General features: G+C 33.3%; 1 protein-coding gene across 3 annotated transcripts; it reads left to right on the top strand.

Moving 5' to 3' along the window:
• Positions 1-8,403: 8,403 nt before the first annotated feature.
• Positions 8,404-19,213, top strand: LOC147401873 (leucine-rich repeat receptor protein kinase HPCA1-like). 3 transcript variants are annotated; one of them, XM_086443341.1, is made up of 19 exons: positions 8,408-8,726; positions 9,077-9,197; positions 9,269-9,340; positions 9,718-9,792; positions 9,886-9,957; positions 10,192-10,356; positions 10,514-10,588; positions 10,885-10,956; positions 11,059-11,130; positions 11,220-11,288; positions 11,459-11,533; positions 11,643-11,714; positions 12,454-12,594; positions 14,458-14,942; positions 15,521-15,685; positions 16,303-16,433; positions 17,429-17,648; positions 18,208-18,443; positions 18,557-19,212. In XM_086443341.1, the coding sequence occupies exons 1-19, from the start codon at positions 8,603-8,605 to the stop codon at positions 19,022-19,024; spliced, it is 2,910 nt and encodes a 969-aa protein (XP_086299467.1). In that variant the 5' UTR covers positions 8,408-8,602; the 3' UTR covers positions 19,025-19,212. The 3 variants fall into 3 exon arrangements, with proteins under 3 accessions (XP_086299469.1, XP_086299467.1, XP_086299468.1); XM_086443343.1 differs by lacking the exon at positions 18,557-19,212 and having other exon boundaries at positions 8,404-8,726; positions 18,208-18,458; XM_086443342.1 differs by lacking the exons at positions 9,718-9,792; positions 9,886-9,957 and having other exon boundaries at positions 18,557-19,213.
• The last annotated feature ends 145 nt before the right edge of the window (positions 19,214-19,358 follow it).

Raw genomic sequence — 19,358 nt, 5'->3', positions numbered from 1 at the left:
ACATCAACTCTTTATCTTACAGAGGAAACCTACACAAATTATTATTATAGAAAGAGCCATCTCAACTTTCAAGAGCACATGAATCGAAGTATAAAAATTTAGAACTATTGAAATGGTTTGATGTTTTGTTACCTCACTTTGCATTTGGTGAATCCTAAGGATGGTCTACTTTAGGATTTTCTATCTTATATGTTGTTTATAAGCAGGGATTAGACCTCATCAAGTGAGGTCTCAAAAACTAAAAGAAATCAGTGAGGATCGTTAAAATCATACCAAGAAATCGAGAAGATATCCAATCAGATCAAACAAACAAGCTCAATCTACTGAGCCTCAAGAGATGAGTAGAACCAACGATGAGCGAACCTTCGAATCAATACTGAAATCGCAGAATCCGTAACAGAACTTCGAGATCTGCAAATAAATAAAAGTTAAGAAGTGATCGATCAACATCTGTGGAATGACAATCTATTCAGATAAAACACGAAATCCAATAAATCTTCTTTCTGAAAACAACAGATGACCTAAATTGTTTTCAACTTATCTGCATTTTGTTCTCTAACGATTAAACTTTCTTTAAAAATTTGACTAATGGTGTATCAAATATCAATCAAAGCAAATATTAAAATTAAAAAACAATAAAATAATTGAAGAACAAATCAGATTTCTATTAGAAGTTCTCGAACGGAATCGAATAAATTACTAAACATTAAACAATAATCAAAGAAGATTACCAAATGGATGTAGAAAACATTATGCCTGAGAGAGAGAGAACTACCGCGCAAACCACGCCTGGTTTCGCAAGTCCAAAACTGAAATCGCGAGAGAAGAAATCGAGAACAAATCGAAAATGCGATTTGTTCTTTAGAGATTTAAGACTCTATGGATTTTTTTTAAGTGGAAGAAGATATGAATGAGAAAAGCAATCGAAAATGCGATTTGTTCTAAACTCTAGGGTTTTTTTTCGAGGAAGAAGGTACAGAAAAGAAATCGGGAGAGAAGAAATTCGATTTGTTCTCTGAGATTTAAAACTCTACGGTTTTTTTAAGAGGAAGAAGATATAAACGAGAGAAGCAATGTAAAATATGTGATTTGTTCTAAACGCTAGGGTTTTTTTTTCGAAGAAAAAGATACAGAGAAGAAATCGCAAATCAGATTTGGTAAAAGTTGGTGCGGCAATAGTGGTACTCTATTCTTATTAACGCCACACCAATCGGTGTAATATTAGTAAACGTTGGTGTGGCAATAGTGACACTTATACTAATTAAATGACGGATTAGATTAGTCGTTTATAATCGACTATTATAAACATCATTAGGGGTTAAACAATAGGTGAAAACCGTCGTACATAAACGACAGCTTTAGTCCATCGTTTATTCCGCAATATTTAGTCGTTTTTAATCGTTTGTGACGTAGTGATGGGATCCATCTTACAGGCGTGAATGGAGCCTCCTTATTTTTATGCTAAGTCTACTCAAGTAATAAATTGTGTAACGTGACACTTTACTATGCACATGACCTAAACCCCTGAGCAATATAATCGCTTGGCACTATTGTTGGTCCCCCAACCTTATTTGTAAAGTCGAATCAACTAACAAATTCTATCGACGGGTTAAGCTTCTAAACAATTTATTGGCTCAGTATGATTTGTTGGGAATTGGGGGTCCCCAATAAATCGAATTGGACAAATGTACCTTTTTTAATTTTTTTCTTTCCTTATAGAAGAGTGTGGATTTTAATATATATCAAATATTAATTTATATGTAACACACATAATCATCCTTCTCATGTCAATCCATATGCCATTAACTAAAGAATTTAATTTTGTACATCCTGGATTGATGTGAATGTAAGACATCTAAATATACTTTTTTTTTTTAATGCTTATGGAGTTTTCATCCTGAAGGTTTAATTCCACACACATCATCGCGAAAGGGGTTTTGAAAAAGGGGGAACATTGTTGAGATCTTTTGATCTAAATTGACTTTTTTTTTTTTTTAAGACTCAGTTCCTTTCTTTCACACATTAGCACCAGCCCCCCACAGTACATACCCTTTGCACATGTGCTTACCTACACCAACTCACAGCATGCGCACATTTTCTACCCAATCTTCTTTGTTGCCGAACTGCTGCCACTAATACCATCCTTCTAAACAGATCTGGTTCTCAACATTGATCCAAGAATTGACAAACCGCCATACTCATCAATGACCATATAAGTTCTTTGGATTCTTTATATGGCGTATAAGAGTTTTTTTTTTTTTCGTTTTTAATCTTTGTGTGCTCAAACGTTGGCTGTCCCTACTTCTAGCACGACTCCCCCCCCCACCCCCCCCCGGATCTCAACAATGTCCCCCCTTTTTCAAAACCCCTTTCGCAAGTTAGTAAAAACCCACAAGTCATCGGCCTCAAACTCGGCCTCAATCTACGAGTTGCCGAACTCTTACTCGTCCCCAATCTCTACGTGTACGTCGCATCCTTTGTTTCAATCCCACAGATGACGTCAATTGTAGAAGTCGATTTTGTGATAAATCAATCTTGATCACGATTTAATCATTCAATCCACAAAATAATAAAAAGAATAGAGAAAGATAGAGAAAACAAAGATTTTTTACGTGGTTCGGCAAACATGCTTACGTCCACGGGCTTGGAAAGTCGTTTTACTATAAATCTCGTGGTTACATGGGGCCTGTGTGGATATACCTCTCCGCGCAAGAGCAAAAACCCAATCTTTCTGCACAAAAACAAAAAATCTCTCCGTGTAAGAGTAGGTTTTTTGAGCTTCTCAAAAGTAAAAAACCTCTCCATGGAAGAACAAAAACCTATCCAAATGTTTGTTAGCTCCCTGTAGGAGCAAAAGTCGTCAAGAGCTCTATCAAAACACAATGATGGCCTCCTCACCCCCTCCATTCCCCCCCCCCCCCCCCCCCCCCCTCCCCCCCCCCCCCCCCTCCCCCCCTCAAGAGCTCTATCCAAACACAATGATGGCCTCCTCACCTCCTCTCCATTCCTCCCCCCCCCCCCCCCCCCGCCCCCCTCCATTTTTCTCTTTCTCCCCCTTCCTTTTTTACCATGGCCTCAAGGCCTTTAAATAGGAAAATCCTAAAAAGAGTCCTAACTTTAATTAAGTTACAATTGATCATACTACCCCCTTTATCCAAATTAATAATTATATAAAAAGAAAAAAAAACCCTCTTAAATTGAAATTCTTCCTTAATAAAATAGAGTCATTTTTAAATGATGTTACATGTTAGTCTCGAGATATGTATTAATGGTGCGAATGAATGATCTGGATGGGAGACAACTTTATCCCTCTACAATGCCCTTATCTCTACTCTCTAACAAAAAATACTCAAATTTTCTCTTCAAATCCATTCATCTACTAGCTTTTTAGCCTTATCAAAGTTTGCCTCCCCTGCACGAAAATCCTGGCTCTGCCTTGATCAGGTGAGAAATATGATTAAAAACAAGAACGCAAGATTCAAAAATAATACTAATAAAGCCAATGTACTCAAATAAAATCACATTTAAGGGGAATTTAAACTATGAATTCATGAGTCCTCAAAAAATAAAAATAAAAATAATAAAATAGATAAATAAATAATCAAAAAAATGTTTCTTTGTTTAATAGAGCAGAAGAAAAAACTTAACAACAACGATGGTGAGATCGATGAGAGACTATTTCACCTATGTAGAAATCAAATATAGAAGATTTTGGTCAAATCTCTCTCTCCCTCTCTCTCTCTCTCCCTGAAGTCAGACTTGCAATGGAAACGACTTGATGAAAGTGTTTGTGAGTTATTTATATTTATTTTGAGTTAATAGAAATAAAATTAATTTAATTTGTTTTAAAATGATATTTGAAAGTTACTTTATGATTGGTGTGTTTTTTATTAAAGTTAAGAAAGTAAGTATTTTGATTTGGAGAAATCTTATTGATTGACATCTTCTCATAAGGATTGAAGTTTGTAAAAAGTAGTTTTCCCTCTTTTTTCAACAAATTTATAAATCTCACATTGCTTTCTAAAAGTTTTGAAGGGATTTTTGAAACTTATAAATAAGAACTTCTTTTCAATTCTTTTTTCATTCCAAAGACTCTCTCCTTAAGAATTCCTAATAACTTTTAACTATATGGATAAGTTAAATAATTTTTTTGTTATATATATATATATACAAAGAAAAAGAAACTAAGAAAGGCCCATCCAACTTTGGATAGGCTCCATACCAGTCCAAAAGGTGTCGAATGGCCCACGGGATGCTTCATGGGTTCTCGAATTCAAATAGGTGTCTAGTGGTTTTGATGGGTTTCGTACCTATTGAATTTCATTGTCAATTTATGGACACATGTGACTTTTGAAATTGTTCTTTATATATAGTGCAAATTTTGAGAAAATATAAAATTGAGGTAAAATTGGGCTTTGCTGTATCGTAAAGACAAATTCGCCAACAACCCTTTTGCATCTTCGTATTCAATCGGAGTGGGACGTCTATTGTTTATAAGACATCATAAATTACTATGTGCCTCAGAGCAATCTTCTTACCTTTTTATTTAATTTTTTTCAATGATTTTGGATCTTATTATTATTATTTTTTCCTATTAATAGAGATTATGATTCTAATTAGCTAGCAATTCTTAGTCATACGTTAAATACCGACTCTACCCCTAATTATTCATATAATTACCGAAATGTTACTAAGGCATTTTATGAAAATGGGTATGAGGTTCATAAAAATTACAAATTTACTTCATTTTCAAAATTATTTAAAAGGGATATAAAATGGACAATGTATTTTCGTATTTGCTTAAGAAATTAGGATCATGAGATGAAGCATTTATACATTTCAAAGAACGGTATTTTTGTAATTTAATGAATTTACGTTATAAATACATATTTCATTCTACATATATGTTTATGGGGGCATGTATTATGTTGGGAAGAGTATTTTGAGATTAAACATAATTTTTCTATTCGGTAAAAAGATAATTCCGAAAAATAATTTCTCAATTTTTTATGTAAGTAGAAACTTATATAAATATTATAAAAACTGAAGAAAAAGGATAAATGAGAGTAAAAAAAATTGAGATTCTACGAGAAAACTAAAAGGCACAAAATCACATCCAAGCAGTTTAAATATATATAATAAAAAATATATAAAAAAGTGCAGAATATCTACCATCCCAAGCAAATAAAATAAATCAAAATCAAATCAATTTTACTCCACATTCACGAGTACTAAAAAATGGCAACAAAACAATATTTAAAAAAAATAATCAGAAATCTTTCATTGAGACAGTTTTTTTTTTTTTTCTTGTATTGAAATCAAGTCAAGAGATTCTCTTGGATCAAAATTTTCTCCACTAAGTCAATGTGAGGAAGGAGGTCAAATAAATACGCTTTTTGTATTCAAGGAAGACACTTTTAACGTTGGTGTGACGAGTTGGGATTTTTCTATTGTTATTAATTGATGTTTTGGTATAAAAATCATTAAATACGGAACATTTCATAAGCCTTAAAAATAGTAAATGTAGAGACGTGAGAATTAGTTTTTTATTTAAAAATTTATTTTTAAATTATAATTTTTTATAAAGAATGTAAGAAAAATAATTTGCTTTCGTGAGGAATAAATTCGTTTTTTCATTCAAACAGGATTTTATTTTTCCGTTGGTGAGATGAGTTGGGATATTGTTATTAATTGATTTTTTTTTTTTAAATCATTAAATATGAAACATTTAATCAGCCTAAAAAATAGTAAAGGTAGAGATTGTGACTTACGAGAGTTAGGTTTTTTTATTTAAAAATTTAATTTTTTTAATAATTTTTACTAAAAACGAAACAAAATAATTTGCTTATTAAGTTGTCAGAGGATATCTACATGAGTTGTGAACCCAGTTTTAGTTAGGGGTGTCAATGGATAGCCCAAATCCAATTTTGAATTTGAAAAATTGGATATTATCCAAAATTTTCGAATATCTGATTTGGATGCTATTTTAAAATTTGAATGAGTTTCGGATATGAATTCGAATGTTGCGAAATCTGATTCAACGCTCTGATATAATATGTATATTATGTATTTATGTTACACAATAAAACTTTTATATGTACATATATGACGTTGTATATTTATGTTATACAACAAAACTTAACCTTTAAAGCTTTATCTTCTCCAACCAAAAATGGAAGAAGAATCAATCATAAACACCGTCTTCATCAAAATAGTTTCGACTGTGCCTTCTCCGACCGGCGAGCATCAAGTACACACACACACTCTCTCTCTCTCACACACACACACACACAGTAAAACCCCTTTTATTCTTAAAAACATCTAAAGATACGTCCTCTCTCTCTTTCTCTCTCTCTCTCTGACACACACACAAAGTAAAATCCTATTTTATTTGATTTTAAGATTAAAATAGGTGGAAGATTACCATTTTTAGAGTTGAAAAATTAAGAAAATCGATTTTTTTTTTTTTTTTTTTTACAGATCGACTGATTGAGGATGATGGTATTTGGTAGGATTTTGTTGGTTAGTGATATCCGATCAGATTCAAATTCGAATATTTTTTTTTTTTTAAATTCAAATTTGGATATGGCACTATCCGATCGGATAGCTATCCATTGACATCCCTAGTCTTAGTACCTAGTTGGGTAGGCGGCTGACATGGTAAGGGCACATAATCATAAATCATTTTTATCGGAAGACACAAAAAAAAAGATATACGATTATGTGTCTTATCATGTCAGTCGTGTACCAACTACATATAGGCCGTATACCAACCACGTACAGATCGTAGATGTGACAGTTGAATTGACTTTTAAATTGCTTGTACGGTACACCCACATGCAAGGACCGTGTAACCACATTCAAAGGGCCGTCAATTTTGAAAAGTAGTACAAGACTACATCGATGGTTTATTTTTTATCTAAAGTGGAAGGTGGACCTTAAAAAAATAAATAAGTAAAGTAGAAAGTGGCGTGCCCAATATCATAAGGGGTTTGTAATTTAAAATATTAATTAATTAAAAAAAATTTAAGATTAGTCAAAGAGATGGAATAAATAAATAAAATCAAATAAATATTTATAATTCAAAATATTAACTAAATAGATTTTCAAAATTTTACAGTAAAATATTATAATTTTGAAAACTAATATTGACAAGATCTTAGGATTATAATTCTTTTGTGTTTTAAGGGAATGACTCTGATTGTAAAGATTGTAACATTTAAGAAATCCAAATTTTAGTTTTGAACCACTTCTACTCTGACTTCTCTTATTATAATAGTAAAGATAAAATGTCAACTAAAAGGTCATTGGAATTATTAATTAACCAAAAAGATGGAGTAAAGAAATAAATGAAATAAAATTTGAAAGAATCATCATCATCATTATTATTATTATTTGTAATTTAAAATATTAAGATAATTTTATAATTTTGAAAACCAACCTTGACAAGGTCGTGGGATTATAACTCATTTGTTTTTAACAGAATGACTCTGATTGTATTGAGTTTAAATGTAAAGATTGTGGCATTTGATTGTTGGGATTATTAATTAACCAAGGAGATGGAGTAAATAAATAAGTCAAACAAAATTTGAAAGATTGATGTGGTGATATCTCAACCACCTATTGTTTGGAGAGTAATTTACCATCCCAACCTCATCTTATAAAAAGTTTCATTGAAGTCTTTTACTTAATTTGATGAAATATTCTATAAGAGAGGAAAATAGACTGAAATGCCCTCATGTTTGCTCTTTCGGGTTATTAAATAATTAGTTAATTTTCTAGTTTTGGGGACCAAGAAGTTTTGCCTCAAAATCTTGCTAATTTTCTTACCATGAGGGAAACTCTATACCCAACCTTCACCTAACTTTGAATTCATTTAAAGCTGCAACTTTAGTTTTTTTTTAAGAAACCCCTTATTATTTGTGAATGTATTTTGGTCCTTTTTCAATAACTATTTTACAAAATCATCGTTTAGACTTTTAATATTAACAAAAATGTTATTGCAATGCATATCTTTACAAAAATATCATTAAGATTTTTTATATTTACAAAATCTCATTGTACGAGAATCAAAATACCCTTACTTTATATTATAGAAAAATAAAATAAGAACGTCATCATGAAGCATTGGACATATATGCAATGTAATGTAATATAATGTAATACACACCAAAAGTTTTATCCGTATTTTCTCCATTATAGGGTGATTTACAGAGATGGATGAAAGCATTTAAAAAATTACATAATCTAATATGATTTTAAAATATTTACATAGATAAATTTACCCATTTATGTAAAAAAAATTAATAATGAATTCACCAGTTTTATCAGTTTCAACATTCTCACAATATATATATAATATAATGTGGCCCTGCACCAAAGAAGTTTCCAAATTCTCTACTTTTCAAAGCACTGAGTTTTTGGTGGTGACTTTTCAGATTTTTCAGACTGAGTCAAGTCTTATTTTAGTTCATTCTTACAAACATGGTGGAAATGGACTTGTTCCATCCAAGTCTTTTTCACACAATTAGAAAGTTCAAGGTGTCCTAGATATTTTATCCCTGATTGATATTGAGAATTCTCACAGAAGAATTCATTATTCATGTCCAAAACAATGGTATTCAGAAGGTTTGGTACTCAACCAATGGGCCGAACAATCCAGGCCTCACTGCTTGCTTTTATGCTCCAACTCTTGGCTGTAATGGCGGCGACCAATCCATCTGATGGTATGGGTTATCTCTAGTTTGTCATCGATCAATTATCTATTTGAATTTAGAATCATAATTCACACAGCGCTGATGTGAGGGAGTTCTAAGTCTTATTTTTTTTTAACTCCAACAAGTGCACCTTCTTCATGTAGATTAGTAGTGCTTCTTGACTCAAAAATTCTTATCAAATTTGACACAGAAAAAAACTTGCTAATTCAATTAAGTACTTTTTGCTGAATTGGATTCTTAACTCGGAAGAGAATCCTTAGGCATTTATCATAAAATCTAATCCGTGATCAGTACTTGGCTTCGATTGATTTACCTGTCGTGGGCTTATGGTGTATATTGTTTTGCTTTTCCTTGTGTAGTTTCTGCTCTAAATGCCTTGAAGGATGTATGGGAGAACACTCCACCAAATTGGAATGGTTTTGATCCTTGTGGTGATGGTTGGGTTGGAATCACCTGCAGCAATTCACGTGTTATCTACATGTAAGTCCTTGTTATATTTAATCTTCCTTTTGGAATACTTGAAACTCTTACCCAAATCAATTTCATCTCAGACAATTAGTGAGTATGGGACTCAAAGGTCAGCTGTCCGGAGACATTGAAGATTTGCCCGAGTTACAAGTCCTGTATGTATTCTCCTTGCAGTTCACTTTCTTGTTTCTTTCCCTATAATAATAGTGGTATGATATAACGTGAAAATTTTATTAAAATTGAACATGATTTTTGTAACTAAGCATGGAAATAGATACTACTTGATGTAAGGCAGATCAATGGTGCGATTCTGACTTCCGTAACTAAAGTTATTAACAAAACGAAACTTTTCTAAAATAGCAAAATCGCATGATTCCATCTCCAAGGCCCATGATTTCTCCTAATTCGCTTTGGGGCTCCAAAATCTTCTGCCACTTGTTCTACATCATAGTAGTAGTAGTATTAATAGTAATTCTATTTTAATTTTCTTTTTGTAATATATTCATATCTAATTACCAATTGATCCATGTAGGGATCTATCTTCCAACAAGGGTCTGACGGGTCCTATTCCGCAACAAATTGGGACTTTAAAGAAACTGTCAAACTTGTGAGAAATTCTTGATGTTTGGAAGATTGGTACTCCAACTTTGCTTCCTTCAAATCCTGTAACAGTTACTAAATAGTTTACTTTGCATTTCAGAAACCTGATTGGTTGTAGCTTCTCTGGTCCAATCCCAGACTCAATAGGCTCTCTAACACAGCTGATAGATTTGTAAGAGTTCCAACTTTACAACATTTGTGTGTGTTTAAATGATGGGGTGAAGAAAAAAATCTCTTAATATATGAAATCAACAATAGCAACCATAGTCGAGGGAGAGATAATCAAAACTGCCCATCTTTTAACAATACTACAAGCAAGCTTTTCAAGTGTTTTGATTGAAAAAGTTCCTATCTTTAAGCTCACATCTACTTTGTTTTTCCAAATATTGTGATTCCTTCCATGCAGATCTCTAAATAATAACAGCTTCAATGGAAATATACCTCGTTCCATTGGTAATCTATCTTCTACTCTTTCATGGCTGGATCTCGCAGACAACCAGCTTACTGGAACCATCCCAGTCTCTGATGGAAATGGTCCTGGTCTGGATTTGTTACTCAACACAAAGCACTTGTATGTCCTAAGACTTCTCAATTTCGAATTAATGAGTTCTATTATTATTATTATTATTATTATTATTATGATTATTATTTACATGCTTTATGTTGTTGATGATCACTTATTGCCATTTTTGAATTATGAACGCTAAGCTTTGATCCGTGATTGACAGCCATTTCGGAAACAATCGGCTCTCTGGCATCATCCCACCTAAACTTTTTAGCTCAAACATGAGTCTGATACATGTGTAAGTTCCTTTGAAATGGCTTGCCGGATCCAGTTGTTCGTTTCTAATTTCATTGGATGTGCTCTTTGTGCACATTTCCACGCCTTTTGTTTGTATTCCCATTTTGATTCATTCTAGTGTTTTTCGATTTATTTAGCTACCAATTATTTTTGGTCATTATTCCAAATTCAATTATAGCAATGTTCTTGTTTGCAATTTTCATAATTTCAAATGTTTTTCATTCATTTTGTTCAATGAAGTTTATTTCAGGTTACCCATGACACAGCCTGTTTGGTCTAATAAATTATGTTGTACAGGCTTTTTGAAGGGAATGAATTAAATGGGAGCATCCCTTTTACTCTAGGACTTGTCAATAGTCTGGAAGTTGTGTGAGCATCTCTATCACCAAATTGACTAAAAAATGTTTATAATCAGATTTTTCTGCTTGTATATGTGAAGTTTTGGCATTGATTGTTTTATCATTGCAACAGACGACTCGATAGGAATTTCTTAAGTGGGACTGTCCCTACAAACATCAACGACCTTACGAACGTCCATGAGCTGTAAGCACATAAAAATTGCTACATTAGTTTTTGTAAGTCTTGTTTAAGGGAAGAAGATTGAAAAATGAAGCTTGGTTTTCCATTTTCAGGCATTTGTCCAACAATAAACTCACTGGTTCCATACCCAATCTAACAGGCATGAATGTCCTCTCCACCGTGTAAGTACAAACAACTTTACAAATTCTATCGAGATAAATAGATTAGAAGAGTGGAAGAAAGGAAAATTCTATCCCAATCCAAAATCTATTTCCTTTAAGTTTTTTTTATCAAATATCCTCTATGTAATGTTGTTCTTCATCACCAACCCAACATGATTTGTGCCTTGCAGGGACATGAGCAATAATAGTTTTGATGCATCAGATGTTCCTCCATGGTTTTCAACCTTACTGACCTTAAACACACTGTATCTCTCTCCCTCTCCCTCTCCCTCTCCCTCTCTCAAGTTCTCTTACAAAAAAAAAAAAAAAAAGGTTCAAATCTGCTGTCCTTAAGTTACAAATCTTGTTATGCAGGGTCATGGAAAAAACACAACTTCAAGGACAACTACCGCAACAACTATTCAGTTTCGCTCAATTACAGACTGTGTGAGTACTCGCCAACCCTCAAAGTAATATCAATAGTTCACAAATGAATCCATGTGCAGTGCATATGTTAATACATTTTATGGGCTAGATTTTTGGGACAAGTTGTCACATGCCCAAGTGTGTGATGCTTCTTCTTGGCTGGTCTTCAGAGGCTTTTAGCAACCTTGGTCCTACCCTTTAAAGATGGGAACAATTGAATTTTTTAGGACAAGTTACGGATACTCGTTTTGGTTGTCGAAAAGATCGAAGCTTCGGTCTACCATCAATTGTTTATATCCTCAAAGACTTTATGCATTTTGAAGACTTCATCTTTGCATCGGGCGAGATTATTTGTGCCACTATCTAGCTCTTTTGGTGTAATGTTATTTTACATATTTTTGTAGATAGATAGATAGTGTCTTCCTCCTTTGTTTTCCATTGTTTATAGTACTCTTGGATGCAAGGGATTGTTCCTCTTCTTTTGTTTATCTATATAACAAAGCACAACGGTGGATCACACTTTAGTTACAGTCTTGTGGGGGTATAAATGTCTCACTCCAGCTACAATGGAGTGGGATCCACACTATCCCACTTTATTGACCCTCCCATTACATAATTTCCAAATCCAACCCTGGTTACTACAATTACCATAGCAATGGAAAAGGAGAAATTCCAAAACAATTGAAATGCACTATATGTATCTTCTTCATGATATATGGATATATGTTTGGAAGTTGATAGTTGGAAAATGTGATTGCAGGAATTTAAGGAACAACCTTTTGAATGGCACCTTGAACATTGGCGCTGACTATAGCAATCAGCTAGAGCTCATTGATTTGCAGAATAACTTTATCTCTCGTTTAAGTACCACGGAAACGGGAGATTTGAATGATAAGTTAATGTGAGCCACTCTTCCGACCTTTTATTTTTTTTTCCACAACAGATGAGATACCAAGTTAGTACATCTATAAATAAATAAAAATTTAAAATAGAGAGAGTTGCTATTGGCACCCCAACTTTTACTTATTACATCCCAATTAAGAAAATAAGTCAGTAGTTGGAGTTTAATAAGTAAAAGTTGGGTTGCGAATAGCAGCTCTCAAAAATAACTTCATCATCCATCCCTATCCATGGTGAACTCTCACCATTTTATTTTTTCTTTTGATACAAACCCAATCAATACACTAAGAATACCTAGGTATCAATGAGTTAAGCCCATATCTCTTTGGGGTTGTAACACACCACACTACACCACTCTGGAATCGACAATTGTGGCAGTTTTTCACTATAGTACCCTCTTTTGGACCACCAAATAGCCCCTTCCACTGAGAATCTCATTTAGTGGTGACTTTCATTTTGGTACTCTTCTTTTTGAACTCCCAAGTAGCCATTTCCAAACACACTCTTTTTGAGGATTGAACCAAGATGTGATGTTGGCTCTGATACCAAATGATACGAACTAATAGTGCAGAAAGTTCAGCCCATATGTCTTTGGGATCAAAACACGCAAATATGCCCCATAGCCGGCATATGTGACAGCTCTCACTCTAGTACCCTTCTTTGTAGGACCCATGTTTGTCCCTCCACTAACACCCCCAATGCTCACTAGGCAGTGGTTTTCATCGGGTGCCCTTCTTTATAGGGGCTCCTAGGTAGTCCTTTCCCAAGTCTCTTCTTCTCAAGTTAAAATCAGATACGTGGTGTTGACTCAACTGTTAGTAAGAGTTAGGTTGTAATATTTCATGAAACATTGAAATGTACAGAATCATTTTTAGGATTAGATCAAGTGGCTGGCGGTGGTTAGTCGGTTGTGTGACGACATGCAGTTGTCTTCTCTATTTATTATGAATCTACAAGAGATCAATGTATATAAGACTTCATTTCACTCTATTATTTCTGTTGAATTGATAGTAAATGATACAAACCCAACCAATATACTAAGAATACATGTAACTATGGGCCAAGTTATTTGCACACATCATTTGTGCTCACTACACCCACTTAAAACACATTTGGGTGAATCTCCATTTTGTGGGCTGAATATAATGAAATTTCAGTTTGGTGCACTGTTCATTTTAATTCCCAAAACATATTTTTCGAGTGAATTCGTCACTTTTCTTATCAATGCATTTGCTAATATAAAACCAGTGATTTTGCCATATCAACAATCTTGCTAGTAATTTATTAGCAAATTTGTTGATTATAAAAGTGACGAATTCACTGGAAAGATATGTTTTGGGAATTAAAATGAACAGCGTACAAGAGTCAAAATTTTGACATAAGTTGCACACATTTTGAGAGAAATCCCAACACATTTTAGGCCATACTATTTATACACAGCATTGGAGCTCACTGCACCCACTTAAAACATATTTGGGTGAATCTCCATTTCATGTGATAAATATGATGAAATTTCGAGTGTGGTACAGTGTTCATTTTAATTTCCAAAACATGCTTTTTGAGTGAATTTGTTGCTTTTGTTATCAACAAATTCTCTAATAAAATACCAATGATTTTGCCATATCAACGATCTTGCTGATAATTTATTAGCAAATTTTTTGATTAAAAAAGTCCGAAATCATTAGAAAAACATGTTTTAAGAAAAATCCCAAAACATTTTGGGATGGGATGCGTAGCGGAAAGTGGGTGCACTGAGCATAAAAGCTAGTGCAAATAGCCTGGACCTATAACTATTTGCCATGCTAAAAATTAAGCCCATATATCTTTGGGCTCATAACATATTTCATTTTGTATTGTTTTGCAGACTAGTGGGCAATCCAGTTTGTGAAGGATCAACAGAGACACCCAAATACTGTAGTCTTGAACGACAATCAACTCCTACTTCATATGAGACCAACAGTACAAACTGTGCGCCCATTCTATGTCCTCCAGATCAAAAACCAAGCCCCAATTGTAAATGTGCATACCCATACATGGTTACCTTAATCTTCAGAGCTCCTTCATTCTCAAACTTGGGAAACTCCTCCTATTATGTTTCTCTCCAAAACTCGCTTATGACTTCATTTCAGGCCTACCAACTTCCTGTAGATTCAGTTTCTCTTAGTAACCCAACCAAGAATTCAAAAAATTACCTTGTCTTGGGTCTGTCTATCTTTCCATCTAGCAAAGAAAGTTTTGATCGATATGATATATCAAAGATTGGGTCTATGTTCAGTAACCAAACCTATAAACCTCCAGAACTTTTTGGGCCATTCTATTTCATAGGTCCAGATAATGTGCAATTTGCAGGTAATTGGAAGGAAATCTCATTTTAAAAAGAGTAATGTTTAAAGGCAACCCACGCCATAGCCATGGCCAAACTGTTCTCTTATATGGGTTCAAAATTTTGGAATTGAGAAGAGATCATCCTCACAAAAAATCAGCTTATTCTGAAACTTTTAACCCCATCAAAACAAATTCAAGAACTGTAAATTATCCTGTTTTTTGTTTTTTTGTTTTTTTTTTGTAAATCAATTTTGATGGGGTTAGAAGTTTCAGAATGGGCTGATTTTTTGTGAGGAGATTTTCTCACCATAAAGGTCATCCTCACGAAAAATCAGCTCATTCCAAAACTTTTAACCTTATAAAACAAAAAATTGGCTATGGTGGGAGTGCCCTTAGTAATAATTGGGGTTAAAAACTCGCTTCTATTATTAACACATCAATTTTATTTATAACACACCAAACTTTATATATGCATAAAGATTGGTGTGTTGAAAGTAAAAGTTGGTGTGCCAATATAATCTCCCCTCAGTATAATTTATATAATTGGAAATTTTCGCTTTTTTTTTTTTTTTTTTAATAAACTCTGTATATTTGTGATTTAGAAACTTCTGAGAAATCGAAGAAGTCACTGGGGCTTGGGATTATTATTGGAGTAGCTGCTGGTGGTGGATTTGTACTTATCGCGATATTTATCTGTGTGGGAGTTTATGTTTCTCGTCAGAAGAGAAGAGCCAAAAATGTTGAACAACACTGGAAAAATCCATTTGGTAAGGCAAATTTAGTTTCAGTAGATTATTTTTTTTTACAAAATCTAGTGGCACACCAAATTTTAGTTACGTAGCATCAATTGAAATCAAAGTTTGCACATCAAATAAGATTAGAAAAATCTTAGAGAAAGAAAAGATAAATGTATTTTGGTCTGGTTTGTATATTAAATGCTTTTAAATACTTTAATGAAAAAATACCCATTATCTTTTTTTTTTTTTTTTTTTTTAAATATAAAATTTTGACATGCAAAAGATTAAAATATCCTTATCTTTATCAATAAAGGAGAATAATTAAGTATGTTATTGAAAAAGAAAAATATTGGAGGTTCCTAATGTCCCAATGTGTGTATATATATGGGCCAGGATGAGAGGACAATTATTTGTTACATATGTATGTATGTATGTATGAAGAGATCATTGAAGGAGAAGAAATGGGTTAGGTAGTTTTCAAGGATAATAAAAAATATATATAGTTGTCATGGTATCTAGAGTGTATATCTATATCCTAGTAAATCATTTAATTTGAAAAGGTTGGTGTGCCAAGAAAATTTCTCTTATTTTTCCCCAAAATCACATAAAATTTTAATGAATTATTTTCTTCCTTCATTCCACTGCAGACTCTTGGGATCCAATTGATAAGAGTGTTCCTCAGTTAAAAGGAGCAAGATGGTTCTCTTTTGATGAACTTAGGAAATGCACCAATAATTTCTCTGATGCTAGTGACGTTGGATCCGGGGGTTATGGAAAGGTAATGTTTTACATTGGTTTATAATCAAAGAGATGCTTTATTATTTAAGGAGGCCATAGCCAGATAGATATACAACCAACCTATAACACTATTTCAATTATTATGTATTTTAATTTTAATTTTGTTTGCTTTGATTACGAAAATTATATTATGGCGTTGGAGTTGATAAACACTAATTATTGAAACAAATGCCATATATAGACCACATTAGGATTCAACCTTGACGATATGTCCTTGACCTCATGAAACCTCCCCTCCTATATTGATCACCATTGAAACTATGAACGCGAAAATCCTAGATCGAATCACATATTTTTTTCCCCTTAACTAGCTCCTTGAAATCCTCCATTTGTTCCATACAGATTTCTTCTTCCAAACCCCAATGGACAAATGTCATCCAATTGTTCAAATTCTATATTGAACATATTTCATGGTGAAGCATTGAAATTTTTTCTTTGATAATGCTTCATTCTTTCTAAACACCTACTTTCATCCAACTAGCTTTTTGTATTTCTTGTATACAATATAAGTTATAATGATTAAGAACTTTCTTGGTGATAAAGCACCAATTGGACTATCTTGTCTATCACAACAGAAACTATTCAAGCTCTCAAAGTTTTCCAAAGTTTTTTTAGATATTGAATTCTTGCATGACCCATCCAAAAAAAAAAAAAAAATCTTAAATTCTTTTTGGGCGTCACCGAATGTTTTTATCAGTCCCAAAAATGACTTTTTGGTCTTAATGACTTCCTATATGTAATGAAGAAGTACCCAATTCCTCATTACATGCCTTATTTACTATTAATTTCCATATACTATACATAATGTTTCACAAATTATAAATACTCTGTAAACGTTTCATTTAAGTCCATATAGAGATTGAAACATTTGATATATTTTGTGGAAGTGCGTCGAAATATGACTATGTGGGAAGGTTCTTGCTTTGGGTATAAATGGTTCATGGAATTTGATGATGATGATGATGATGTGTACAGGTTTATAGAGGAATACTTTCCACTGGGCAACTGATTGCCGTTAAAAGAGCTCAGATTGGATCCATGCAAGGGGGTCTTGAGTTCAAAACCGAGATCGAGCTGCTATCTAGGGTTCATCATAAGAACCTTGTCAGCCTTGTGGGATTTTGTTTTGAACAAGGTGAACAAATGTTGGTCTATGAATTCATTCCGAATGGTAGTCTAACGGACAGCCTAACAGGTACTATATTCCATATCTAGCTCATGAAATTTATGTTTGTACACACATTTGTAATTTATAAAAATGCCATTGTACAGTGACATACTAGTCTTTTGCACAAAAAGAGAAAATAATAAATGCTGTTTAGGCATACCTACAGAAAATCTAAACTTGCATAGCAAGAACATTGCGACACATTTTTTTTATCAGAAGTTAAAATGGTCCACTTGGTGGATTCCTTTTCATCATTGAAAATTTCAAATTTACATTAATTACGACGCTTTAAAATGTTCATTACTTCCATGTTTTTTAGGCTCCAAGAATACTCTCTAGTATTACAACTCATGATTTTCAATGGATGTCCCACAAGGTTCTGTATTGTTTGTTTTGGACTTTTTGACCTTGTATCCGTTTGATTTCCCGTATTTCTGTGGATGCTGTTTAATTGCTCAAAAAAATTCAATGTCTTGTTTTCTAGAATTGTGTAATATTTCCTGTTTTCTAAAATAGGCATTCGGTGGTTTATCAGAAAAAACCCAATGTCATAACTTGGTGTTCATCGACTTAAATGATTGTGCAGGGAAGTCTGGAATCCGGTTAGATTGGAAGAGGAGACTTCAAATAGCCCTAGGTTCAGCTAGAGGTCTGGTTTATCTACATGAGCTTGCAAACCCTCCCATAATACATAGAGACATCAAGTCAAATAACATCCTCTTGGATGATCGCTTAAATGCAAAAGTTGCTGATTTTGGTCTGTCCAAGGTCCTTGGAGACAACCAAAAAGTTCATGTTACCACTCAAGTCAAAGGGACATTGGTGAGTAGTAAATGAATCAAAGCTCCAAATTTTTTTTTTTATCTTTAAAAAGGATCCTTTTATAAGAAAATATGAAGTTTTGATGAGATTCAATATTCTTAATTTTGATGCAGGGCTACTTGGATCCTGAATATTACATGACCCAACAATTAACTGAGAAGAGCGATGTCTACAGCTTTGGAGTGCTAATGTTGGAACTAATAACTGCAAGAAAGCCAATAGAACGAGGGAAATACATTGTGAGAGTGGTGAGGGAGTCAATGGATAAGACGAAGGATCTATACAATCTTCATGAGCTTCTTGACCCGACAATTGGATCGGGCACCACTCTTGAAGGATTCAAGCTTTTTGTTGATTTGGCGATGAGATGTGTCAAGGAATCTGGAGACGATCGACCTACGATGAGTGAGGTTATGAAAGAGATTGAAAACATAGTGAATTTGGTTGGTTTGAATCCAAATGCCGAATCTGCAACATCTTCGGCAAGTTATGAAGTGACTAGTAAGAATTCGGGCCATCCTTATAGCACTGACACCTTTGATCATAGTCTTAGGTACACATCTTCTAGGGAAGAGCCATAGTGAGTATGGTTGTTGTTGGATCTTTTGATTTGTTTGGGTATGACATATGGGTATTGGCATGAGCATTTGAGATGTGTAAATGGATGTTAGATTTCTCGATACATTTTGAAAATACTCATGTAAAAGGATGAATTATTTGGATTCATTAAATTTTTTATTTGTCAAAAATGGATGTTAATTGAAATTTTCTTTTTACCCCTACACAAAAATAAATTAAATTCCGAATAATATGCCATTTTAGATGAAATTACCAAAAATATCCTTACACTACCGTTTAAAAAATTGTCATTATTATTGAAATGGGATGTTTATGTATTATATATGAATGGAATTC

Source organism: Akebia trifoliata, chromosome 5 (assembly GCF_017979445.1).
Source record: "Akebia trifoliata isolate Shusen 1 chromosome 5, ASM1797944v1, whole genome shotgun sequence".
NCBI lineage: Eukaryota > Viridiplantae > Streptophyta > Magnoliopsida > Ranunculales > Lardizabalaceae > Akebia > Akebia trifoliata.
This window is presented reverse-complemented; position numbering and strand designations above follow the sequence as displayed.

Bases quoted from the DNA above. Each gene is read 5' to 3' on its own strand.
- LOC147401873 (XM_086443341.1), top strand. From the start codon at position 8,603: ATGTCCAAAACAATGGTATTCAGAAGGTTTGGTACTCAACCAATGGGC. The intron at 15,686-16,302 runs GTAAGGCAAATT...ATTCCACTGCAG, and splicing joins ACACTGGAAAAATCCATTTG to ACTCTTGGGATCCAATTGAT. The intron at 18,444-18,556 runs GTGAGTAGTAAA...ATTTTGATGCAG, and splicing joins CTCAAGTCAAAGGGACATTG to GGCTACTTGGATCCTGAATA.